Source organism: Lepisosteus platostomus, chromosome 11 (genome assembly GCF_059453375.1).
Source record: "Lepisosteus platostomus isolate fLepPlt1 chromosome 11, fLepPlt1.hap1, whole genome shotgun sequence".
NCBI classification, from domain to species: Eukaryota; Metazoa; Chordata; class Actinopteri; order Semionotiformes; family Lepisosteidae; genus Lepisosteus; species Lepisosteus platostomus.
The window spans coordinates 46,677,069-46,704,111 of record NC_142621.1 but is presented as its reverse complement, the minus strand read 5'-3'; the positions used below and the strand labels follow the sequence as shown (position 1 = coordinate 46,704,111).

Sequence of the window (27,043 nt, the reverse complement as noted above, 5' to 3'; positions counted from 1 at the left end):
AGTCAGACCTGGATAGGCACACTTTGGCAGAACAGAGCAAATCTTCACCACCACTTCTTTGGTTTTTGTGGTCCGCTACGGGAACATTTAGGCTCCTGACCCTATACTCGCTCCAAACTCCTCAGCTGTTTGTACAGTAGTCACTGAGGAGCTTCGACCAAGTCCAGGGGCAGGAGCTGTGGCTGAGCGCCTGTCCGGCTGCCCTGGACACTCCCTTCCTGGAGGAAAACAGCACGATGAAATGGTCTACAGGACAATGCATGTGGGACGGCCTGCGTGAGCTCCGGTCTTGAGCTGCACCTGGCAGGTCACCCCCAGCTGCCTTAAGGTTATTTACAATGTTCCGAATGCTATTTTATGCTCTTGAGTAAAAAGAATCTTGCGGCAAAGGGCTGTATGGCTTGTATTGCTGCAGCTGTTACAGCATTGAGCCCGAGAGCAGAGGGCTGCTGCAGTTCAGCACTGAGATCAACACTAAAGAGTTATATGAAAGAATATAAACAGCAGGACCCTGTCAATGCAGTGAAAAATTGAGGGCCTACCCGATGTCCTTGTGCAACCCCAGAGTCGGTTTTGCTTGCCTTCCCCCCCACCCCCAAGCCATATAAAAGTCTGGTTTCAGAGCAGAGCAGCGAGCCCCTCGCACACAGTCCCCACCTGGTCATCGGCGAGCGTCTCTCCTCGTCACCCGGAGCTGTGCGTCTGAAGCCAGAGGAGAGGGGCACGATGTCAAAACTGCCTGCAAAGAGGAACCAGAGAGTAACTGATCGGCGCTGCACTTCCTCGTCTGCCACCAGCGGAACAATGCACCTTCTCTCTGCACAGCGCTGGAAAGAGGAAGCACGCCGCTGGCTGTGTCTCCGCCAGAAGCCACATTGCTCTGCATCCTGGTGTAAATAGTGGGCCTCTGCCCCGCAGCGCTGGGGCTGTTTCATGACCGATCTAGTCACTCTCTCTCCTGTCCAAAGCTAATGTGAAACCGTTCTACAGCAGCCCCAGATGTGCACAGACGTGTCCTTCAAATTCTACACCAACTCTTTTGGGAACTGAGCCTTTCAGTCACCTATGTCTGCCCAAACAGACATGCTTACACATGGGCCATAAGCCACCTGTAATTTATACTATATGAGACTTAATACCTGATGATTTAGGTTTTAGATGCTGTCAATTTTTTAAATTTTCAAATCGTTACCCCCTTGTCTGACGTCTGTTGGAGTGTGTTCAGTGTGAGAGTGTTGTTTCAATCTGAAATCTAGCCCGAGCCAAACATTCACAAAGCATCTAATCCTGAATGTTGTTGTCCCCTGTTAAACCACGTTTAGGTCGAACCCCTCCCTGACATCCTCATTCTCCAGTATCAAGAAGCACGGGATAACCTCTGTGTGAAATAAGTCAGTTGTGTTTTCTCTGAGTAAGATAAGATCACTTTATTGGCCATATACTATTTCTTGCATTAGGAATTTGCCTTTTCGCATACCCCAGCTTGCTCTCCATGAGACACACAGACAGGGAGAGAAGCTGGGGGTCAGAGCACAGGGTCAGCCGTTTATACGGCACCCCTGGAGCAGCTGGGGTTAAGGGCCTTGCTCAAGGGCCTTGACAGGATCCCAGCCTGCCCTGCAAGCTGTACAACAGGGCTCAGCCACAGCTGTTTCTGCTTGTTTTCATTGTGACATGTCATTGATTTATCTTCCCAATTAGACGACACTCGAGTTGTGTGTTTATAGATAGATTTTTTTCTCAAAACATATCATCCAAAAACAGTGGTCCTTATCTCCAGTCCTCTAGAAAGTGTCCTCACTAGTGGCAGCATCAATCGGATCTCACCGATCCTCACAGATCCTCTGTGCTGTTGCCGGATGGGCTGAGAGAAGGGCACTCAGCCCATCCGGGTACTTGGCCCACAGATCTCTTCCAGCTGTGCCTGGACAGACGCCGGGGGTACCAGCTCCAAGCAATGTGCCTGGCTAGCTCGTTCCACACTCCCACTTACCCCTCTGGGGGAAGAAATGCCCCCCTCTTCTCGAAATCAAACACACCTCCAGAGAGTTGCACCCTCTGGTTTGTGTTGCACTGATCCTGCTGAAGAAAGGATTTTGAACACGTCTCAGGTCCCCACGTCATCTCAAGGCTAAAAAGGTTCAGCAGTGCAGGACACTCCCTTCCACCCAAGGGTCGTCTCTGGACGGATCTCCAAGCAGCAATATTAGTCCTCTAACATGTCGACCATAATTGCACACAATATTACACAGTAAATGAAGCCTTACTAATGTCTTATAGCTCTAACATAACATCCCTTGATTTAATTCTGCATTTGTATTCTGCATCATTGTTTTTCATTGCTTCCCTACATTGTCTAGAAAATGTAAAAGCTGTGTCACCTTAATAATTTTCATACATGGCCTCTTCTAGCTGGGAGTTTCCCGAGCGAGAGGCTTCGGCTGTACGACACACTTCTGTTGATCCCCTATCATACTGATGGTTATGCAGTGTAAGAACTACAATTCAAACGGATAACCCAGGAGATCTGGTGCTGATGTGAGCAAATCTTATCAACCTCCGCTGTCTGAAGTTAACCTTGAAACTAATTTAACATTTTTAATAAAACATTTTACATGTAGAAAGCCACGGTCTTAGAAACTGAGAATCACAGTTTTGATTGATCGAGCGAGTTCATTGTTTCCCACTTACACAAACGTTTTTAAAACTGTGAATTTCCGTGGAAAGTTTAACATCATTTGCATTGCAGGAACAAGACCACTTCCTACTAAACAATATCGGGAACAATAGTCTTTTGTCTCCAGTTGCTTGCCTGGGGTTCCTTCACTCAAACGCACCTGCCAACACGCCGTGCTCACGCCTGCGCAGTCTGGGCCGCCACCACTGACAGGTAATGCGAAGAGGACACCGCTAGGGGGCAGAGTGCGACCATTCAGCGTGACGACCGCTCTGCACTCCTCACCCGTGTTAACAAGGCAGGAAGGCAATGTCTGTTCAGCTGAGGAGTAATGCGCGAAACGGGTTGGGGGAATTGATTGTGTATTTTGCTAATTACATGCCGTTCTGCTGTATGCCCCCCCACTCCCGTATTGAAATAATACAAAATAACTGTAAATCTCCTGATAAAAAAAAACACTTATTTTCTCCCAGAGTTAAATAAAGTGGACAACATTCGATGCAGATCTCATCTTGAGAACTACTAAACCTTCTCGCATTCGAAAGTTTCCTCTGGCGCAAGCCTGCTCAATTATGTCCAGCACCAGTTTTCCGACACACCACGAATGTTGTTACCTTCTCCGTCAGGCGGCGCTCAATCACTATGCGTAGATGAGATAAAACGGTGGGCTTCGCGGTTCTGGAAAGTTTTTTTTTGTTCATGTTTTGGGTTAAAGTTAAAAAAATGATACCGTAAATGTTACGGGGATGAATTATTAACCACCCAATTTGGGGGACAATGACTTCAAAACCGAGTGAGCCGCCTGTGTTCTCCAAACGCGTGTAGTTTTTTTTTTAGCTCTTATTGGACTTTGAAGAACTGCAGGGGAACCGGGTATCAGGAGGTCTGTTCCCGAAAGGCAGGGGTTGGTGTCGCACTAGGAAAGGACCAGCGGAGCCACCGCTGAGCCCCACCGACTCACCTGTACCTCAGTACCCGCACAGGTATGTAACCTGGGGATTCTCTGAGCCAAAACGAGCTCTTAACCGGTACCACGACTAAGGCACAGAACAGTGAAATAGAAGCGCATGTTAAGGATCTTAACTGTCAGAAAATTAGTATAAATATATTGTTCTGATTTCCCAGTGTCGTCAGGAAATGTAATCGTTTTATTTACCTCTTATCTGGGTGAGAACAAATGTACAGCTTGATAACTTAATTGACCATCGTGAATCTGCAAACCAATTTTCCTTCAAGGTACCGTTTTAAGAGCTTTATGTGAAAATAATCACGTAAAAAAATATTTTCCATTTTGCGTGTTAATGACGTTTTTCTGGGAGCGTTCCGGGAGTTCTCACACGGGTTGCTGATGAGGCATTTCTGTTTTTATTAGATTACCAAAATTAAGAAAACGAGTAACATCAAGAAACAAAATTAAGAAAACAAGTCTTATCAAGTAACAAAACACAACCACACACGCACGCACATTGAACGTTTTTTTTTATTTCAAATCAAATACCCAACTAAAGATCCAGGTAGAAAACAAAAAGGTGCTCGATAACGTTCGTGCAACGCAATACTGAAACGTACAAACCGCAGTGAACACGACACATGAACTCGGGGTCTTAGTCGGAAAGAAGGGCAGGTCACGCCGTAAGCCTAAATCCTGCTCCCGTGCATCGCAGGCGGCTTCAAAACACCAAGAAAGACGTTTCTATTTACAGCATTTGGAGTTCAGTTATCCCCCCCAAGGAACTGTATAGATGCATGAAATGAACGCGCTTTTAAAATTCAAGCGCCGAGCACAGCACAAGCGTGGCGCATGCAGCCGTCTCACGGCTTGGCGAAGGTGAGAACAGAAAACACAGCGGAGTGGAGACGAGCAGACACGACCTCTGAAGGGCAGGAAGTCTTCTCGTCGAGCCCCGCAGCGCGCCGAGACGGGAACGGGATCGTTTACAGGCGCAGACTGGCCCCGTCGTGCGGAGAAGCCGTCGGCTCAATCTCCCTCCCTCGGACCGTCCCGCCTGCGCCCTGTGCGAGGGTCCCGCAGCGACGTGCCCCTTCCTCCTGAAGGCGCTGGGGGGAGGGGGCAGGTGGGGTGGGGCTGGAGATGGGCTGGGTGGGGCGGGGTGAGGTTCGGAGGCAGGACCAGAGCCACTTCCTCGGCCCGTTCCCGTGACAACCCCGTGAGCTCCGCCCCCCCCCCAGGCCGCTAGGACACGGCGCAGCTGTTGGTCTTGCTCATGGGCGGCCGGGGGCCGGCGCCCGCGGGGAGGGTCTCGCGGCGCCGCCACAGCGCCGGGCTCAGGCGGCTGGGCAGCTGGGCCTGCTGCAGCAGCTCCCGGAACACCTCCAGCACGTTCTCGTTCTCCTTGGCCGAGGCCTCCAGGAAGCGGCTGTTCCAGTCCAGCTCCACGGTGGACAGCACGTCGCCGCTAGACACCCGCCGCCCGTCCTCGCGGTCCGCCTTGTTGCCCACGACGACGATGGGCGCGGACTTGTCCTCCTTGACCTCCAGGATCTCGTCCCGCAGGCTCCTGACGGCCTCCAGGGACTCGGGGTCATCGATGGCGTACACCAGGGCGCAGGCGTCGCTGCTCTGGATGGAGAGCTTCCTCATGGCCGGGAAGGAGTAGCTGCCGCTGGTGTCCATGATCTCGATGGTGACCTTGGCTCCGCCGACCTCGTACTCCTTGCTGTGGAGCTCCTCCACCGTGCGCCGGTACTTGGTCTCGAAGGTGTCCTGCAGGAAACGCCGGATCAGCGCGGTCTTGCCCACGCCGGCCGCCCCCAGGAACACCAGCCGCACCTGGGTCTTCTCCTTCTCGTCCAGAGACATCGCCCGGCCCGGGCTGGGCTGTGACCCTGGCACCCGCCGGTGCTTCTGTCTTCTCGATCGGAGCTCTCCGGAGCCCTGCAGACTCCTTGGCTAAACGCCAGCCCTCCTCAAGTTCTCTTGCCGAGCGGGAGTAGCCGTGCGATGCAGAAGGTAGTGGTCACAGCAGCCCTTCCCCACTCTGGCTGTTGAATCTCGCAGCAGCAGCAGCAACAGTCGTTGTGCGAGAGGAGCAGTTTGGTGCCTCTCTGCCTGCATGCCTCCTATTTATCTGTGTTTTTGCCAGCTGAGGTTCCCGGGCTCCAGCCAACCAGCACGCCTCGAGCTGAAGGAGTGTGTCCTCCTGCGACCAATGACACGGCTTCATGCAAATTAGTTCTGGAATAAAATAGAAAAGGGGAGGAGATGGGGAGGAGGAGGACAGTGGTCCAAACCGTCTGGAGTCTCGGAGCATCACCACCAGAATACATTGCAGCTGCAGCTAGCTGTGCAACTCTGTCTGGAGTAGAGGGAAAAGCAAGCAGCTTCTTTAGTTGTTGCACCACAGGCAAATCCGAAATGCAAAGAAACTGAGGCAGGATTAGATATCACCCTGCACCACAGTGCGCCTTTCCACCTTCCTGTAGATAGTGTATTCCTGTAGATAATGACCACAGGACTGTATCATGAATGCTAGAAGCGACTGGTTCTATGGTTTGAAGAGAGAAAGCATTTTTCTTCCTCATTTGTTGAGATGTTTGTGCACAGAACCTTTCTGTGTTGGGAAGCAAATACAATCAGGTGAACTCTTATTCATGGTTGTCTTGCGGCTCATGTTTGTCTGCATTTATGCATAGAAATGCTTTTTTCAGTGAAGATCACAAAATTGCCCCATTCTATTTAGCAATGTTTCTGTAAATCTCTAACGTCTGCACTGAGCTGTGAAATGTCACTTATGTTTCCACTCTGCTGTTCTGTTTAAGCGTGCATCTTTCATGATGGAGCTGCTGAGCCTCAGCCCTGCTGGGTGACCCCTGACCTCTGCTGCTGTTGTGCCCTGCGGGCGTGGCCAGTGTGCGCCAGGCTGGTGAAGACTGCAGAGCTCCTCAGGGGTTCTTAGGCCAGGAAGAGGTGATATTAATATTGAATACATGATAAAAACAAAATTGAAAGGTTACATTAGGTTCAGCAGTTTTGAAGTTAGCAAGCATATGTTATTGTTTTGCTTGTCTGCAGGGAAATCTCTCTCCCTCCCTTCTTCACACTGTCAGACTCTGCAGTGTGAGAATTTAGACTTATTTGTGATGCTCTGCTTGCATCTGTGCTCCAGTGACCTTGTACACAAGAGGAATATTGTTGAATTGGCTGGTGTGTCACACAGTTCTGAGGTCAATTAACTCATAGACCTGCGCATATATGAAAAAGCTGATTGCATGCTGAAGCTGATAGCCTGGCTTCCTTCTTTGGATCAATTAGATGCTTGCAGACGGCTTGACTCTCCTTCCCTGTTTTATAACTCTTCTTGTGTTCTTAGGCTGCAAGTGTGAGCGAGTTATTTAGCACGCCTTGCTTGCATGAGTACTGGTGGTTAACTGGGACCTTATCCTGCTGTTACTGGAAAGGTCAGATGGAGTCAGCTTCAACTCCACAGCTTGGCAGCTCATTCCAGATGTCCCATTTGCCAGGTGCCTTTGTTTCTCTGTTGGATTACTCCTGTCAGCATGTTTACTACAGTCACCAAGCCCCTTTCTCACGTGTTTGTACTCACAGCCCGGCCCCGGAGGTCAGACGAGGTCTGTGCCCTGTGCCCTGAAGCAGTAAGTGGACGTGTTTTTCCGTGTGGCGGCTCTGCAGAGGGCTCTAAACGGTTGGTTCCAGAGTCCTGCGCGCGTGTCCCCGAGGGCCTGCGATGCTGTCACATCGAGTTAAGAGCGCTGGCAGAGGAGCGGACGGGGCTCCGGTGAAGCGTTCCTCCCGAGGACGTCCTGTGTGATCAGCGTCAGGCGGCGGCGGCGGCGGAGGGGGGACAGCTGACAAGCTGTGCTGTCCTGCTCCGGGGAGCAGGGAGCTGCTCCGACACCCCCAGCCCCGTCCATTCACACACTGCGGGGCGCGGCACGTCAATCTCGGCTACTCCCCGCTCCCTCTGTCCCGCTGTAGCACAGAGCAAAGATTGGAACCCAAACAATAAACAAACGTCTTGTTTTTTTACTTTCTGCCACTCACTTTTTTTGCTTTCGGTGAGTTTAATCCATCGCCTGTGCTCGGACGGGAGGAAGAGCAGAGCCTGCAGAAGGCTCTGTAGCCGAAACGTTGTGTCGATCCTTAACAGTTTTCCAGTGTGGAATTAACCTTCGCTTGCTCCTGTGCAGCCAGTCACACACGACTTCCTTGAGCTGGTGCCTAAACGGAATGCAGCCAGAGCACTGAGAAAACAGTCCACGTACGTGCAGATTTTGATCACTGGCGTTCTTTGAGTGGATTGGAGTGTTATTCCTTCAAGGCTTTGCCTGTGCAGTGGGGAAACAGGGTGTTGAAAGATGAGGGGGGACAGCTGACAAGCTGTGCTGTCCTGCTCCGGGGAGCTGGGAGCTGCTCCGACACCCCCAGCCCCGTCCATTCACACACTGCGGGCCGCGGCACGTCAATCTCGGCTGCTCCCCGCTCCCTCTGTCCCGCTTCTCCTGCAGGGGCTGGGCTGAGCGTAGGCGCCCCTGCAGGCCTCCAATAATAATAATAATAATAATAATAATTATAATTCCTTACACTTACATAGCGCTTTTCTGGACACGGCACTCAAATGGACTCCACTCCACTCAAACTGCAGTGCCCTTCTGAACACCCGTGAGGGCCCGCTGGTGTTTTCGCAGCTCCTTCGTGTGGGGCGCTGGCCCCAGCAGGCTCCCCTGACGGAGGGCGCTGAGCTGTGTGAGGACCGTTGTGTCTTAGGCTGCGCTACAAAGCCCACACCGGGGGCGAGAGCTTCCGAGGAGCATGAACCGGAACACCTGCAGCGCAACCTGCAGGGGAAGGCTGCACAGAGCAGACAGTTCCCTGACACGTACTGCTGGGGGGTGCTGCGACACTCACTAAAGAGATTTGGAAGCATTAAATGGAGTTCGCGAACTGCGCCGTGATTTACAGCTGCACGGCCCCTGTGATTTTAAGGAAACGTGTGGAAATCTGTGAAGTGTGTTAAGCCCTTGAGAATCCTGGAGCCTTATTTATCCTGAGGGTCCAGGAACATGCATACAAAGGATGCATGATGTATTATTGTTAGCATTATTATTGTTGTTCTTGTTTTTTTCAGCTTTTGGCCGTTCAGTTATTCCCCTCTATGATGAAGAGTAAATCTGACAAATGGAGGGAGTTGAGACTTATTTCACTGCCCCGAACTCAAGGAGCTGGAGCCTGTCGCTGAAACTGGATCCTCTTGCTTTCAGATATCATGTCATGGGGGCTGTGATTTTATTTATTTTTTTACACTTGAGGCGATCCTATAAATAGAGAGCTTGGCGCAGCTCTGTGCCCGTGCTGCAGGGGGCGCTGTTGTACGAGGCTCCGAGGCGGCCTTGGGCTCATGTCGGGGATGAGAGTGACGGTGGTTTCATGACTCCGCGGGTGGGGGGGGGGGGGGGGGGGTCTGTCTGCAATCCGACTCCTCCAGCGATACACAAGAGGAAGGCTTCATCTTGAAGCGCTGAAGGTGCCGGGGCAGTTCTGCACATCGTCCAATTTGCCCCGCTGCTCTCTAGATGCCGTCCGTAGAAGAGAGTCAGCCCTTTCTTATCCTCGGAGCGAAGTACCCCTGCTGCTTGTCTTTCTCCTTGTTATGACTACTCCTTCAGAGGAGTGTGTGCTTGTACAGCACCTCTCCTATATATAAAATATGTAAAATGTGGCAAATTCCAGGTAAACGCACTGCAAATTTGCTTTGTACTATAGAAATATCATTACTCAATATGTATAGATGCGGATGCACTACACCATCTTGTAGCTTGTACAACATCCTGCCTCTCCCTGTATCTCGGCACTTCTTTCTCTATCGGTGTCTCTCACGGTTGCTCACACACACACACACAAGTGAAAGCTCTGTTTACACACAGAAGACGTGAATGTGCACTACCGTAGACTGACATCGTCACGTCCTGGTTCCCAATACCGTTGAGACACATAAATTCTTATGGAGAAACATGTTGCACTTAATGTCCTTTGGGAAACATTTACGTCCTCCTGATTCCCATTAATCCCAATTTCCACTATTTCTCATGGGGACATAATTCCCCCACTTAACGTCGATTTTCTTAACGTCCCTGTTTTACGGTTCCCATTAAGGAGGATCCACGGGGAGCTCCCTGCATATTGAATATGATGTACTGGCACCGATGATAATCACCATTCCCATCGTCCCCAGTGGAGCTCTGGCAGCTGGAAGGAGAGTCAGCAGCCAGTGGCTGGTGGCTGCTAAGCACCTGTGGAGGTGAGAAATAAATGCCTTCAGGGCCTCCCGAGTACATCAGCCGCTAATGCTGAGCACCGTGGTCGCGGGTTCGAGCCCAGGTCGCCTCGGTGACCGACTGTGACTGGGGAATCCCTATTCATAGTAGTCAATTAATCAATTATAACCTCGTTATTTTCTAAATTAGGCGTATACAGGATTTTTCTAAAGGTGTGTTACAGCTGGCATTCGTTTAATTAAAGGTGTGGTTACAATCCAGCCTCAGAGCCGGGTAGAAGTATTACAGTTGTTCAGCCTATGATGTGACTGGAACAAAACCCAGGAGACTGCAGGCCCTCCAGAGGATGACGATTCGCTCTCCTCTATGACTGCCACTGTGGGACCTGTGTGGTGCTCTGTGACTGCAGGCCTTGCGGTGGCGAACTGAGAGATGAAGACAGTCAGGGCCTGGGCTGGGAGTCTGGAGCAAGCTGGTGGGGGGGGAGGGGGTTTAAGTGCAGAGCCAGGACACGGAACAGATGGTCAGACGGCGACGCTCAAACATAATGATCCGAACGACTCGGGGTTTCCCAGCATGTTTGGGGCTTTTATGGAAGTCACAGGCACATAGATTGGAACCCAAACAATAAACAAACGTCTTGTTTTTTTACTTTCTGTCACTCACTTTTTTTGCTTTCGGTGAGTTTAATCCATCGCCTGTGCTCGGACGGGAGGAAGAGCAGGGCCTGCAGAAGGCTCTGTAGCCGAAACGTTGTGTCGATCCTTAACAGTGTGGAATTAACCTTCGCTTGCTCCTGTGTAGCCAGTCACACACGACTTCCTTGAGCTGGTGCCTAAACGGGCTTCTCTGGCTCTTAATGCAGCCAGAGCACTGAGAAAACAGTCCACGTACGTGCAGATTTTGATCACTGGCGTTCTTTGAGTGGATTGGAGTGTTATTCCTTCAAGGCTTTGCCCGTGCAGTGGGGAAACAGGGTGTTGAAAGATGAGGCTTCTCTCTCTGTGATGTCCAGGGCACATGGCTCAGCCGGTTCACATGGGCTCTGACAGTAAGAAGTCAGGCTGGTTGTGATGGAATTGCCTTTTTTAGCTTTTTATTCTGTCTTCTCCTTTGTTGTTGTTTTTTTTTTTACGTGCAATGAAATGTGATTGAAAAGCTGCTAGCTAAAATCTTTTGAGCATTTACCAGGAGGGGGGAGGGCTTAATTTAATCACAGACCACGATCTTAGCGGAGGATCAGAAATTATGTTCTAACTACACACACGGAGTGGATGTCTTGAAGGTACTTCTGGGACTGCAGAGCTTGCTGGAGCCATTTCTGGTGTGTGCAGCAAACAGATGCAATTTCCTGATGAGACAAACCCCTTCGCTTCATTCTGACTGAGGGAGTATCCAGGTGACAGCTGTTGCCATCTGCACACATGATCAGTTTCCACCCAGCTGAAATAATATGAATGTCACCTCAATATAATATAAAGGGGTTAGCTCAGACCTCATCACACACCTCGGACAGCTCACAGCCCTTACCCTCCAGGCACAGACTGTGTATATGTGAGCACAAGCCATTTAACAACACCTATTGCAGCCACAAGCTGCACATCTGCAGCAGTGTCGAGGGCGTTTAGGTCCGAGGACTCGATTCCAGAGCAGCGAGATCTGTTTTTAGATTGTCACCAAAATCAAGACCATTACTAGTGCATGGTACAATCTCAGCATCCCTTCATTTAAATTCCATTTATCGATATGGAGTACATGGAGTGCTTCCCCACACGTCACACTGCGATCAACACAGCAGTCCTGTGTCTCATTTTTCTCCGGGAGTCTCTTTCCTTCCTGTGGGCCGCGATTCTGTGCTTCGCCTCTTGACTCTCCCAGCCTTCTGAGAAGCTCTCAGAAAGCTGCTTTTTTTATTTAGTCGGCCTGCTGATCTGTGTTATTTGGTCGGATGCATTGACACAGTTTTCCGTGTGTCTGGTGATTTTATGTTCCCGAACTAACGAATTAATTGCAAGAGATGTGCTTGAGTCCCACTCGGCTGCCTAGCTTTGTTTTGTAAGTGTGCGTGTGTGTCACAGGAGTGCTCTCTGTGTTGGTGAATTGTTTAATTTGCCCTACATTGCTGCCCTACATACAGTATTACTCTTTTCTTCCCTGATCCATGAACAGCTCATTTAATTATAGGCATGGTAAGATAACAAGCCTTTGGCTTTGTGTTAGTGACCCTTATAAACTCGGACTCAACAGGACGGAGCTGGATTCTCCTGTGTCTGCGCACTGAACAGCGATGTAAGAGAAACTAGCCTACCCTAACGCCTCAAACGGTCACAACTTTTTTTTCCGCCTTCTAGCTTGCGCGTCAACACGCCATTGACGTGACTCAGTCGGATTTCATACCACCTAATTACAGAGCAAGTTAAATTATTCATTTGAAATATAGTTGACCCAAAAAAACCCACCCGCATATGTCACCCTGCCCCTCACAGCGCACTATAAGGAGAGACATGCAACAAAAACATGCAAAACGCCGCGGTCAGCAAGGTGAAGAGACGAGTGGCCATGAGCAGCTCGGAGGTGCACAGCTTTTTTTTAACACGTGTTTTACATTTGAACGCTTGCGTAAATAATTCAAGTGACGCTCTCGCCGAACTAAGCATGGCCAAATTGGGTACCTACCAGATTTTGAATTGTCAGCTCAGGTAAAAGCAAGTGCAGCGCCTGCCGATAGATCCCCGGCTCGGATCCAGGCTGTTGTCGGTAAAGGTGGCGTCTGACCTCCAGCTGACCTTACGGCAACCGCTGCGTGCCCTCTGACCTCTGTGTGACCTCAGGAGCCCATCAGGTGTCCCGCAGCGTGGGGCGTGCAGGGTTCGAGAGCTGCGATAATCGTTTGTTGTTGCAATCTGGGAAAGCGTTTGACACTAACAGAGTTTGAAAAGAGGGTGTTAAAACATTTGCTATAACAAAACCCCCGTTACATATCAGAATTCATACCGTCTTTTGACCGTTCTTGATCATGACCGCACCTCACTCTTCGTTTTCACATTACACTGTTATGCATGCACACATCCTGAAATTTGAAATAAAAGAGGGTTTCCGAGCATTTTCCCTGCAGTGCGCGGGCAGGTTTTAAAGCGACGGCTTTTTAAAATTTAAACGACACTTCTGGAGAAAATGACTGACGAGGTGCTGAACAGTTCAAAGTCCAGGGTTGTATGCGCCTCTCCTCTCCCTCCCAAGGCTAGAGGTGGAAAAAGCTGATTTGCATGATTAAAACATGAGGTCACCTGGGTTATTAATCTGAGGAGCAACTGCCCAGTGGGGAGGACGTTTCCAAAGCTTGGAAACACAAAAAAAATGCTTTTACAAAGCCTCCTTTTGACTTTTTCAGACCACACCAGATATAGAATTTTTTTTTTTTTAGTGATTGTTTTCATGTTCCCCCCTCGGGGTAAAGATTTGCAAGAGTGAGCTAGAAAAGTATTTTTCCTAACGATGCGGTCATTCCCAGGGTCACCGAGTGCTCTGGGTAGAATGGAAGACATCTTAAAAAGATATCCACTTTTCATTTCTTTTTTATTTTTTTAAATGACCTACTTGCGTGAAGCAGGGCTGCAGGGCTGCAGGACTGTGTTGTTCTGTAATGTTGATATGGTCCTGTGGTAACAGACATAATTAGAGTGCTGTCACTACCTTGGCCTCAGGTTTAAGCCTAAGATGTGAAACACAGCCAAGAAGTGGTTTAATTAGAAAGATACTAAAACTTTAAAAGTGTTTTTGTCATTTTCCATGCCCTGCAGGGTCTCGCTACAGTTCTGTTCTACATATCATTGTATCTCTCGGAAATATCAAAGCACAACATTTTCAGATCAGAGCCTTTATATTCCTGATGGATTTGTCTTCGGCTCATCCGCGTCCCGAGACTTCAAATTCTCCCTCCAGCAAAGAGAAAAACGCCTGATCTCCCAATCCACTCCAGTCTGGGACTTGTCTACAACCAGCTCTTTAATCAATGAGCATTGAAGTCTAACTAGAACTTGGGGTGCTATCTGCAAGGTGTTTAAGGTCTGGAAAAGCTGGTCCTGGTGCGAGTGCGAGTGTGTGTGTGTGTGCGTGCACTACAAAAGACAGGCGTCCTGTCCAGGGTGTACCCCGCCTTGTGTCTTTTGCCTGCTGCTTCCCCCCGACCCTGAATTGGAAGAAGTGGTTAGAAAATTGATGGATGGATGTAGTCTAATAAGAGCAGCAGCTTCCTCCATGTTTAGGGACTGAAAACAATTAAAAGGCTGAAGATTTGTAATTAACACAGGCAGGAGGAGTGAGGGACATGAATCAGGATCCTTGTTGAACTTTAATTTCCTTGGAGTTTCCTTGATTTTAAGTTCCTTGGAAAGGCTGCTGTACGTGTCAGGGAGAATTGTAACGGGGAGGTTGATGGGTGTCAAGTGGATGCAGGATATATTTTGAGGTTTCGTCTCGCATAATAAACTCTGTAACACCTGTTAGAGTCAAAGTCTTTGCTTCAAGAGTTCCAGTCAATCAGTGAGGCCACACAGTGACACATGAATTTCCACACTTGCCTGCTGAAGAGCTTGTGCTTGGGTGATTAGCATGACTCTTGTTACTGCAGGGCTGTCAACATTAAAACCTTTCAAAACTCCATTAGAAAGCAGTGTTGTTTAAAGGGTGGCTGAAAACAAGAATACCCTTGAAACGTTATTCCCTTTGGGTATGGAGTCAAAGGCTTCAAAGAATTTTTTTTCCCAGGGTTTGATCTTGAATATTCTTATTTTTAAGTGGAGTTCTAAAAAATGAGCGGAGCTTTGCCAGTGTAAGTTAATTCGAAGTTTTCTTCAGAGGGCAAAAGATTCAATACTAAAACATAATTTAAAATGAGTGGAAATGAGGTCACTGCTTGTTTTTTTCTTCATTTTTTCGAACACCAGTAGAATATCTTTCAGCAGGATGGAGCGACCCCTGTAGATTTCATTTTCGGTAATCCTCAGTGTGTCTTAATTCAGGAGACAGATTGTTCACTTAGATAAACTGTATGAACAAGGATCTGCCATGTAAAACTGAACTGCCATTTCCTGCTCATTTATTTCCCCCATTGGGGGTAAATAGTCCCATTATGATCTCCTTAATGGAACAACAACCCGTTCTCTTCGGAAAAGTGGCAGTATAGCCTAATGTAGCAGAAGACATTTTATTTTTCCACGTTTGTCCTGACAGCAGGTGAATTAAAAAAACATTTCTAGTATCTTGACTTGTGTGATAGACTATAGAGAGCTGCATGAGACTGGGGTAAACACTGTGGAAATGTACGTGGAGATGTTGATGTCTGGCACTGTGACCTGTGAGTGTAGGTGACTGGTGTAACATGCCAACTTGTATGTCTTTATCTGACTTGAAAATGCCCCATGTCCCTCCTGCAAGACATCTGATGCAGATGTCCAAATGCCCTCCAGTGAGGAGGAGAAGGACATGCTGTAACAGCTAAAGATCAGGGGCTGAAATTAACCTACTGAGAACATGGGCACAGTTCAGCTCAAGGACATTTTAAGATCTACAGGAGATTTCATGAGAACAATAGCTAAGTGAAACCATTACTATCACCTCCAATTGAAAGTGTGAAACAAGTTGATGACATCTCCTCCCCCTATTATCTGATGCATTTGGTAGGAAAATGGCTATAGATGGAATTCTGTTATATTGTATTATAAATATTGGAGAAGAGCAGAGAATCATGGGGCTAACTTCTGTAAAAAAACATCAACATGAAATAATAAAGATGTCGGGGACATCATCAATTTAATATTCAATAATATTTCATTTCTTTTATTTTGCTTGTCACGCAATTTCTTTCTTAAAAAAATATTCCTCCCCATTAATTACTCATGCTAGAGGGCACAAGTGGAAACTACATGGGAGAGCATTTCATTTAAAACCGAGAGCAGGGCAGGAGGCCGTACTTTACACAAAAGGTTGTGGAGTCTGGAACAAGCTGTCTAGTCATTTGGTCAAACCTCACGGTCTTGCTTCTCCGAAAAACGAAACGGCATCAATTGCTATTAACTACCAGCTACCAGATGCACTGAAGGGCTTCCTATCCTTTTGCAACCTCTGATTTTCTTCAACTCCAATACCTATTTGAAGGAAGCTGGAATTAGTTGCATGAGTGCGCTCTTGAAACTTTCACCGCGGTGCTGGAACTGTACTGCGCTGGCAGCAGTGATTCACTGTATCTCGGGGGCTCGGGGGGCTCTGCGGCCGCAGCCCAGTGCAGTCTGTGTGGGATTGTCTGCTAGCCTCTCCAGGCAGGTCCGCACCTCTGCCTGCGGTCAGCAGATCCCGCGATGGAGGTGGGAGGTGGGGGGGGGGGGGGGTGCCGTTTCCTGACCCGTACACACAACAATTGGCTGTCTCTGGGGCGGTCAGTGTGTCCCTGGCACACGTTCTCCCGACCCGACCCGACCCGCCTCCTGCAGCCCCGGTGGTGGGTCAGCATGTGTGCTGGAGCAAATAAGAGTCGCGGAGACTGGAAAAGCGCGAATCGGAGAGGGAATCACTCCCAGGCTCCCAGATCCGGGCCTTCAACTGGCTTCAGGCACCACAGTGAGTCAGGCTCAGGCAGGATGGGCAATGAGCTCAAAGCGCAGTGTGAGCTTTCAGAGTGAGCTTTGGGTCTGGAATGAAGCAAAAAAACATGACAACACAGTCATTTCCCTATTCATACTGTATATTAACTAACTTCGTTAGTCAGCATCTTGCTACACAAGAACATGATAAAGTTCACAAGACAAGAGGGGACGTCCAGTCTGTTTGGAAGATAGTAGCTAATTGATCCCAGGATCTCATCCAGCTGTTTCTTGAAAGAGAGCAGGGTATCAACTTCAACAACTTGCTCCACACTCCTGCAACCCTTTGGGTAAACGTTAGCTTGAAACATTGGGGCCGGAGATGTATCCCTTCATCCTTTGAAGCTGGAAATGGGGATTTGAGCGAAGGGAATCACTTCTCTCACCGTGCTGGACATGTTTCTCTCATGATCAGCATTGTCTTTTGCTCTGTTGTAGCGCCACCTGTGGGACATGCTGGGTGGCCTCTGTGCCCAGAGAGGCTGGGACCAGGCATCTGCCCTGTCACTTCCCCTGTCAGGGTGACTCAGACACCCCACCCTGCTGTGCCCTGTCACGGAAGGGGTGAGAGTCCACTTTTCTGACCCCTCCCAGGATGTCTTCAGCCCCCCCTGGGGGTGCTGATAAACTCTCCAAATTGTATGACGATCTTGTCCACTCTGGTAGCTCACATGATCTCATCACAGCTACTTTTCCTCCTAGTGGGTTTACATAAAGCCCTCTGGGAACTAGAGAGAGGCTTGAGTCACTGGTGAATTAATTCACTCTGGCATCTAGACTGCAAGACGAGAACCATGCTTCTTGTTTTTTTTTTCTGATGTTCTCTGCTTTCATTCAGGCCCATTCAACATGGCTCCAGCAGCAGAGACAGGAATGAAGAGCATGTTGTAGATGGGGTTCTTATCGAGTATTTTGCTAATATAATGGCGTTGGAGGTGACTCTGCAGTTCAGCAGTGCTGCAGCTCTTCTGTAGGCTTGCAGAGGCATGGTCAGTCCTGTGAGGGCTTCATCACGGGGAAGTGGAGTCTCTGTGATCTTGGTGCTACACTTGAGGCGGAAGCCACATGTTTGAGAGACGGTGTCTACTTCAGACCGGTCTCTGCAGAGAGGAGCTGCACTGCGGCCCTCTTTCCCAAGACTGAGGCGCCATCTTGTCTGCCGAGGCCTCATTTAAACCATCAGACCTTACATAGAGGAAGTGTATCGAGGGGTGGGACCTTGGTAAGAATGGTAAGAAAGACATCTTCTGGCTTGATTGGTCATAAGCAGTTTTCTAAATGCACAACACCCAGCTGCTCTAAAGATATCTAAACCTGTGTGTAGGTGATATACACGTCCCTGTCTGAACCTCTAACAAAGATGACTGCACTGCTTGTGTCTGATGGATCAGACTGGGTCAGGTGCCTTTATTTTGAAAGGGCTCACCTGGAGATCTGAACCACACTGTGGAAATCACACATCTGAATGTCTCAAGGTCTCTGACATATACAGCGTTTGCAGGAAGAGACAGTATCTTTGTGGAGTCTGAAAATAATCCCGACATACTCAATCCTGTATATACTGTACTGTAGATTGCCTTTAAATCAGAACGGACTGACGAGATCTGTAATAATAAGATGATAAGTGCATGAGTGGCTCCTGAGATTTGTTTGACACTTTCATTTCACAGTGCTTGGTCTGCAGAGTGAGAGTGTGGCTCTTTGATGAGAGCTTGAAAATGACTCTCTCCTGAGTTCCCAGGCGTTTTAAAGCAATAATGTATGAAGACAGCTGTTATTCCCACAGCCATTGTGAATATATTAACTACTTGTACACTTTTTTTCAATTTTCAAAAGAAGTACATTGTGCACACTTTACATTTGTGTTCTTGAGTAACGACTGGGCTCTAGGGATGCTGTTCAGATCCATTGCACATGTGCACATGAGTGTGCTGTCCCTGCGAGCAGCATCGTTATACAGGCATAACACTTGACATTTAGGGAATTGCAGCAGATCTAATGAGCATTTGTTCAAAGTGTTATTGTGATCATTTAGCGGCCTGCCTTTGAATAACAAATCTCTCACTATTGTTTCATAGAAAAATGTAAGATGTTATACACCCCATCATTCTTTATGAGTGGTAGCTGATGGTCTTTTTTTGAGGGAATCGTCTGTGTTCTCTTTACAAAAATTAAAATATGACCTACTTTATCCGAATAAACAGAATTGTTTCCAATGCTTCTTTCGGCAATGTGCATAGGTAATTAAGGACTTTTCGATTTCGATGAGAATCCATTTAAATTCCAGATTAATTAGTGTATTCTGCTTACAGAACTGCTGATTACTACTGAGTAATAGGCTGTATTCCACTGCTGGCATTAGCCAGAGGTGATTTTGTTGGTTTATTCAGCTTGCATTCGTGTATTGAACCATCAGTGCCACAGGTTTGAGCTCCTGTTGTGCTTTTCTACATAGCAAAACACCAAGATAGAAAAATCCTGCTTCACTTCAATTGGAGGAAAAAAACCCTGATTGATTTGGGCTGTGTAGTTCTTCTTGCTGTTTGTCAGCACTTTGAGAACTAGAGTAATCCGCTTTCTGCTTTCTGTGATATGTCAGTGCAGGAAATGTGAAAGACTGGGTAATTAATTTTCTTTTTCAAAAGCAGGATTTAAAAAATGACCCAGTTTTCATGTTCATTGAATAGAATGTTAAAATCTATCTTTGCACATACTTTTGATCTTCGTGCAACATGATGAGGAGAGAGAAAACCATTCACAGAGACAAAGATCAGACTGTCAGTCCTTACAAAGAGAATAACTTTTGCATGTTGTTGTTTTGGTGAATTTATAAAACTGCTGAAGGAATACATCTGAGGAGAAATGGTGCCATAATCCAAAATTAATATTATAATATTATTCCTTATAGCATGAAGGGATTGGGTCTAACATATAGAGATAAATTTAATCTCCTACTTTGTTTCCAGATTCAGGCAATGAGGTGAACTGCTTTCATTTGTTTTTAAGATCACAGGTTCTGAAATATATATCCAAATATATATACACTTTCACCATAAGAAAAAGCTACACAATACAACCCAATACACAGTATGTCACAGCTTAATGCACATTAAGTGTAACAATACCGTGTAAGGTACAGTAAAATCTGTATATAAGAAAATACTGCACACTGTACAACAGTGCAACACAAACCAGGAGAACGTTATTGACTCCACACATGCCATTTCACATTATTGTTACAACGGAGAAAAATGGTCCCAAAATAATCCCAGCCCGTTCCCCGTGAGGTTCCCTGTCTGCATGTATGAGCTTTAAGTCTGGTTTGTCTTTTAGTCTTATCAGGCAGCGTGGCGAGACCGATCGCTGTTTAAAGATGACACCCTGTCCTGAAGGAAGCTAGACACAAGCCGTGGAAAGTTTGAGTTGGGCGTACACACCCACAGAAAGAGTCATGAGCCCCCAGCCGGTGGCTTTTGCCAAGCTAAATAAGCCTTATCGTGGAATTAAATAAAATTAAGTAATAGGAGGCTATGTAAACATTTAGATGTCGGTTCAGTGGGGCACAATATGAATTGAGCCATACTGCTTTTCAGTGGCCTGGCTATTGTCTATGCGTGTTTTGTTTTTATAAGTACAGAATGTACTCCAGTCATAATTTTTTTTAAAGCAACACTCGGCACAGCGATGCTGCACTCTCTCTGACTCCAGACTGAGTTTCCTCACTGTGGGTCTGAATTTCAAGCAGGAAGCCAGCACAGACACAGTGAGGAGGCGGTTGTCATGGCACCCCAAGAATGTTTTGGGCTTGTTCTGTGGAAGCCCCACCCATCCAGAGCAAGAATCCGAGCCTCTTCCACTTGCAGGTTTCTAGAAACAATGACCTCCTTTTTGCAGTAAATGGGAGAAACAAAGACCACCACCCTGGTGGATTTGAACAGCTTCTGAATGCCATAAAAGCAGTCTTCAGCTTGTGCCAGTTTTAAGATGGCCGGCGTTCTGCAGCTTCAGTCAAACACAGAGTGTATCAGGGCCTGTTGGGCTTTGAGGATGTTACGGAAAGTGATGTCACAGCCTCAGAAACTGAATCACGCCCACAACGGGAGACCTGGCCTTCTGGCGTAGGGGGATGCTCTGATGTCTGGGGAATGGCTCTGCATGGCTGTGGGGCCAGAGAAGCTTGTAACTGGTCACAGCCCAACACTGCCGAGGTGCAGAGCAGCGTAGTGACATGGACACTGCTATCTCACCTGGGAATTGTTGTGGGAGACCATGCATTGCAAATACCTGGGCTGCTGGACCAGTACCATAGGAGAGCTGCTTGCCAGCACCACTGAAGGTTTGCAGCATTAACTGCTGCTAGGTGCTGAACCACACTCCCAGCCTTACCTGGCATCTAGTGATTTCCATCTCTTCCCTGCTTGGCATTTGCATGACCGTCTGCCTCAGGCCCTGCACGATCCACAATGCCCAGCTGCCAGCGCTGCTGTGATTGTCCAACCTCCTTTTTCCTGCTTGTAGTAGGTTGTTTTGTAGGTACTGTATATAATTACCGAAAGGACTGCTGGTTTAAAAATGCAGTTTATATTGGTAAATAAGCACAGTATGTCCACCACACCTTTATACTGTATGTGCTACCGATCTTTACCATGATTTCCTCGGTCTTAATTTTTTTTAACCACATTATAATACTGCAAGCCTTTAGAAATGGGGGTTCTGTGCCTTGTAACACAAGTGCAGACTTGGGCATTGTTTAAATAAAACACTCGGCTGTATCAGTGGGAGCAAATGCAAGTTATTTCGGATAAAAGCATCAACCAAATAAGTGGGTAAAAATAAATTAGTCATTTTTAATAGGTCCATAATGTTGCACTGTTCTGAAAATAGATTGGGATACAGCTGTTCCATCTTCAGGAGGAGGGAAAGATTAGCCCCTGCAGTGCGCTTAAGAGCCACACCAGTGCAACGTTGTGTGCTGCTCGCAGGTTACTTTTTTTTAACCCCCACAAATGGACTGGAAAGAAAGCTGGCCTTGCTTCCAGGAATCTGGCTCAGCCCGGGAAGTGAGCCCAGGTTCAGTGTCTCTCACATTTCACCACAATGAGCTTCCCCCCGGCTTCACACAGCTGCTGTCTCCATGGAGACCCGTTTTATCGACAGGCAAAACCCGTGGAGTCAGAGTGAGCACCAATTAGAGCCAATAATGATCCTAAACTCACCTGCACCGGGCAAAATTAAACCAGATAGAACTGGAACAAGCATGGTTTTTTTCTCCAAGCTTCTCAAGAAAGCATCTTGGGGGGAAAAAAAAGGTCTCTTCTTTATGTTTTCTCTCTTGTTCTGCTCACTTCTTTCACAGAAATGTTCTGAGATGTCTGCCTCCTGGCCGTGGGGCGGAAAGTGTTCGGGAGATCGGTCTCGGGTCACAGCCTCACACGAGAAGTTAAAAGCACAGACGTGCCGTGGAATAACACCGTAAACTCTGGTGGTCTGCTCTTGCTTCTATTACAGAGCTTTGCTGTATCACCCTCACCTGATTCCGCCCATTGAGACGCAGCTCAAGAGGAGGGGTCCGGAGGTAGCTGTGCGCGTGTGTCAGGGTTTGTGGTTCTGCTGTCTCATGGGCCGCATGGCTGTCCTGCTCTGCCAGTGTGACTCCATGATGAAACCGTTCACTTCTTAAGGCTCTGTCTTTGGCTCGTGCTGTCAGTGTGCTGGTCCGGTGCTGTGTGGGCTCTCTGTCCTGTTCTTGTAACGCGCTCAGATTTGTGTATTGCTTTGCACTTCAGCTCACTCCCTGCAGATTGGCAATGGTGTGACACTTCACCCAGTGCACCCAAGAGGTGTGCTCAAAGCGCTCATGCCACCAGACTCTTTCACCCCGGGGGGGGCAGGCTAATGCCCTGCCTGTGCTGCTGGCTCTCGGCACCTCTTATCACATGCTGTGATCTGCGAGCAAACAGACGGGAGAAATGGCACCATGACGCAGGCTTGCCCGAGCGCCGCAGAGCTGTGTTTGTCTGTGTTTACAAGCTGTCACAGGGCGAATCCGAACAGCCCCGCGGTCGAAGTGTGTGCTAACAAAACTAACGCGCCTGACCCCAGCGCTGTGTCCTAACTCCACCCCCCCTCGCTCCCCTGCCACTAATGAGTACACCTGGGCTGCTCTCAAACACTGAGTAATGGGAGGAGGGGGGGCTAATATTTGCACTTCTGTCTACTATCATTGCAGAAGTGTGTGTATGTTTATCCCCCATCACCAGGCTTAAAGGTACTGTAGCTCCAGGACTTGTCTTGGAGCCAAAAAGTTAATTCTCGTGCTTCACGGATCGTTATCTCAAAAGCAAGTTGGTTTCTGTGGCGGTTATCGTCGATTGCATTGTTTCTACACAAAACTGTCCTGCAGCTTGACGTGATCAGCAGTGCTCTTTTTGTTCCTGGTGATTTCCTTGTTTTTGTGAATGTTTGCTAAACTGTATTTGTCAGTAGGGTCGGTAACCCCTGCCCTAGGTTTATTTGAAGTTCGTATAACTCAGCAAGATGTAATTAAAACGTTCAGCAAGATTGCTTATTGGCAACATGTGATAATACTGTTGTCTTGAGACTCTAGAATTCCATTACTAGGTCACATTCTTTAAAATCTTTAAAACGTATATTTTCTTGATGCCCCACACCCACAGCAGGGTGTGCTGCTCAGAGTAATTAAAAAAAAGCTTTATTCTGGACCTCTGCTTGGTGAGTTTTGTTGTTAAAGCCAACATAAATATGAAAGTTCCTTTTTGTGCTCCACAGCTTGAAAGCAGGAAATACACTATACACTAAATAATGCGTGCATGAGCTGTTCATTTATCTGTCATTCAGAGCTGGAATGTCTTCAGACACTAGATACTGTATGGCTTGCTTTGCTATTGTCCCACTGAGCTGTCAGATCCTTCTGTGCTGCTTCAAGCCTGAAAACTGAGCAATGGGAAAAGGCTATCTTGAATTCTGCCTTGCGCTCTTAATGTGTTTTTGAGGTCTGAGATGATAATTTTCTGTTGTTGTAAACACTTCTTACATGATAAAAGGGAGCCTGTGTGTGATTGTGCATTTTATGCATTGCAAAATTTGAAAAGCGCTGCATTAGTTTAGAATACTGTAGCTTAAGCATCTGTGCTTTGGGTCCTCTGTCAGTACTGCTCTCTCTGGCTGCTGGGACTGGGCACTGCAGTCCAGTATGTGGCCATTGTACACATCTGCGTAGTAATGAGCTGTTATTTCCTGCCTGTCTCTGTCGATGCACTGTTACAATAGAACAGCGTAAACTGTATCTGTTTTTTAACTGCCAACTAGTCTTTGCACAGGGGGGACTAAAAGACCAGATAGCATTAGGCTGCTATCAAAAGCATTCTAATGACATGGAAAATCGGCATTCAGCCTGGGAGCAGCTGACACTGTCTGTCAGCAGACCTTAAAGGGCTGTTGCATAAAATGATCCTTCACTGTTACTTTCTTAACTGATATTTTGGCAGCTGGAAGATGGGAATTGATCGGCTGTGAGATGTGGGTTCTCAGTGTGTCAGTCTGCTCTTCAAGTTTGGCTTTGGTGCAGGACCTGCAATGGAGATCTGAGCACTTCTCTCTCGGGGGGGAGAGGCACTGCAAAAACCATGTGTATGAAAAATACAATGAACAGCCAGCGTTCAGGGATTGTTGTTCCATTTGTGGAAGATGGAAGATCATGTGACAACCACGGCACTAAACAGGAAGTGTTTTGGTGTGGCCATGCCGCTCAGACTGCAGTTGCATGATGGGGTATGTAGAGGGAGAAGGCTTTGGTTGTAATTTGAATCCAGATTAACCGTTAGCAGCTTAATGTTGAATCTGATGCACATAAGACAGTGGGACAAGATGATCATGGCCAATCAACTGTATGGATGTGGTGTAACAAATTTTGATCTGTACCGCTCTACTGCTGTATCCTGTATGCTTTCATATTATCATGAGCTCTCAAAAATTGCTTATAGAAGCAGATACCTCGGACATTTGGATGGAATTACAAACCAAGTTACCTTATTTTTGATGGTGGATTGTGTCCAGAGGTGTTGGAGCTCTGCTTTAGTGGAATCAGTGTATCTCATCAGATATGTGTCTCTAAACCTTCCCTGTGTCTTTTTTTTTCCTAGAGCAAGTGACTATCCAACTCCACCTTGTGACTTTGGCCTTTTTTTTAAATCACTAAATGATGTGTGCCCCCGATGCCCTGAGTTACAGATTAGTTTTACTGCTTTATACAAGAAGAGGTTTCCCCCCCACAGCAAATAAAGCTTCCTTTTGATAAAGGAACTTTCCGCCCTCTGTTACCCGGTGAGCCCACGCCAGTGTAATCTTTTTTTCAAATGATATTGCAACACAACGTGAGGCTGTGGAACAGCCAATGAAAGCCGAGATATCGGTCATTTACAAAGACGCCTTTCTGGCTGATGGCTTCGTCAGAAAAGCAGGAAATGAAAGCATGTTCCAGAATGGCTTCGCTGCACAACTCCATAAAACATCAACAAAGGACAGTTTTTTAAAAAATCTGTTAGGTCCGATAACACCCGGATGTTCTTTAAAAGGTATTTTGTAAACCCTATTCAAAGCTCTAATACAATAAATAAATCCGAAACCTTCATACACCTTCTACCGTATATTATTTTGTTCTTATTCCTCAATGGATATACCACGGTTTCTGTGTTTAAAAACTTAATTTACGGTCCTCATCAGTATCATTCAATTTGTGTGTCCAGTTATTTTTTAGTGAAGGAGCCAGTGAGCACAGGACCTGAGTAACAGGGTGATCAGAAATGTGCTGAGCGTAACATGAAGTCAGGGCCTGAGCTGGGAACCCTCTACATGAAACTCTTAGACCAAACAGCTACTGCACAACCCTCAGAAAATGTTATACGTCAGTCTTCGCACAGGTGCAAGTAGTAGCTCTGCTAATGCAGGTAAACACCTTTCTGCAGAAAAGGTCTGTTAATTTAGTGCCTCGTTCTGTCATGAGTTGCAGCTCCACGTGGCTGCTCTGAGCTTTTCAAAGCCTCACTTTCGTATTGAAGATCATTCATAATTTAAAACTGCAGCTATTCCTCAAAAAAGATCAAACGTCTATTGACTTCCAGCGAGGAACCTTATCGCTGCACACACTTCTTTAAAAAAACAACAACTTCTGACCTCAAGTCCAGATTGTAGCAAACAACAAAGAAGGTCACACTATTTGCCTCGTATTCTTTGATGTGTTATCCAATTCATACTTTTTAATTTGGTTTTGTAGATAATGTTTTGAATTCCTGTGAAGAGTTTTAGCTGTTATTCTGTTACAAATGGTTTTAACACTTCTCATTTAAGTCATGTCTGGAGCCAAATTACTGTGTAAAGGGAAATTTACACTGGGGTTTTATTTGCACATTAAACTGTAACACAAACTCAAAACCACAGTGTCTTTGACCTGAAGATGTACTTAAGACAGTGAGGAGGAAGAGGCATTGTATAAAGTGACAGATGGGGTATGTAATAACCTTTTGATTCAGTTCAGTGCTCAGAAAAAAAACTGAAAAAATGTGAGGAAATCTGTGGATCTGAATGCATAGGAAAAAAATGAGCTTTAATTGCCAATTTTCACGATGTTATCAGGATGTATCAGTGAATCACTAGTCTGGTTCTCAAACGATGCAGCATCACGCTGCCTGGCAATTAAATCAATAAGGTTTCCTGTTAGAGTCACACGGTGTAGTTGTAATGCCAGCATCTGTTCCTGTCTACAGGTAATATGCATAACAGTGCGCAGCTCGGACTTTGCTCGCTGCCACACAGAGTCTGCTCCTCTTTGAACACCTGCTCAAGAATGATTTCGGGTCAGAATTCAAGGGCTGCAGTTAGTTTGGTCAGAGATGTAACTAGAGCAGGCAAGCTGGTTGCTGTGCTTCGCATTAACAAGCTATCCAGCCAGTGAGTAGCTCTAGGTCTCCTGCTGATGTGCTGAAGGCAAGTCTTAGCCCAGCATCCAGAGAACCCAAGTGTCGGCACATGCTTGGTATTAAGTTCATGTGATTATGTGCCAAGACCCATCATGCCCCCATGCAGAACTGCATATGCTTGTGTGCAAACACGTGGTCACACATGTCCCTGAAGTACGCCTGTTCAAATGTGCCCTTTAATTTCGCCCGGAATTCACAAGAGACAGAATTGCACTAGCAGCCACATAAGGAAATCAGTTATCCGAACGTAACTGCAGCCAGTCATACTGCAGTATGAAAGAAAGCACAAAGCTCGCCCACTGTACTGTACCATTTTACAATCTGCAATGGTTCAATGTGGCTGCCTTTTTTTGATAACTGAGAACTGCCTCAACCCAAGCCTTGACAGAAACAGTGTGCCAGGACTATTATGCTTCTATAGTCTTTGCACCACACATGGCCTAACTGGAACAGATTGAATAACTCCTGTTGTTTTTTTC

General features: G+C 47.1%; 1 protein-coding gene and 2 long non-coding RNA genes across 3 annotated transcripts; 2 read left to right on the top strand and 1 right to left on the bottom strand.

The window, feature by feature from the left end:
* The first annotated feature begins 2,720 nt into the window (after positions 1-2,720).
* LOC148652852 (uncharacterized) lies at positions 2,721-7,685 on the top strand. Its single transcript, XR_015925455.1, has 3 exons — positions 2,721-3,660; positions 6,458-6,605; positions 7,009-7,685. It is a non-coding gene; the product is annotated as an uncharacterized LOC148652852 (long non-coding RNA).
* Positions 4,140-6,282, bottom strand: rasd4 (rasd family member 4). Its single transcript, XM_088600078.1, has one exon. It carries the CDS (start codon positions 5,496-5,498, stop codon positions 4,872-4,874), a length of 627 nt encoding a protein of 208 aa, XP_088456204.1. The 5' UTR covers positions 5,499-6,282; the 3' UTR covers positions 4,140-4,871.
* A 9,563-nt stretch (positions 7,686-17,248) lies between the features above and the next one.
* Positions 17,249-25,219, top strand: LOC148652851 (uncharacterized). The gene is made up of 2 exons (XR_015925454.1): positions 17,249-24,360; positions 24,732-25,219. It is a non-coding gene; the product is annotated as an uncharacterized LOC148652851 (long non-coding RNA).
* Positions 25,220-27,043: the final 1,824 nt, after the last annotated feature.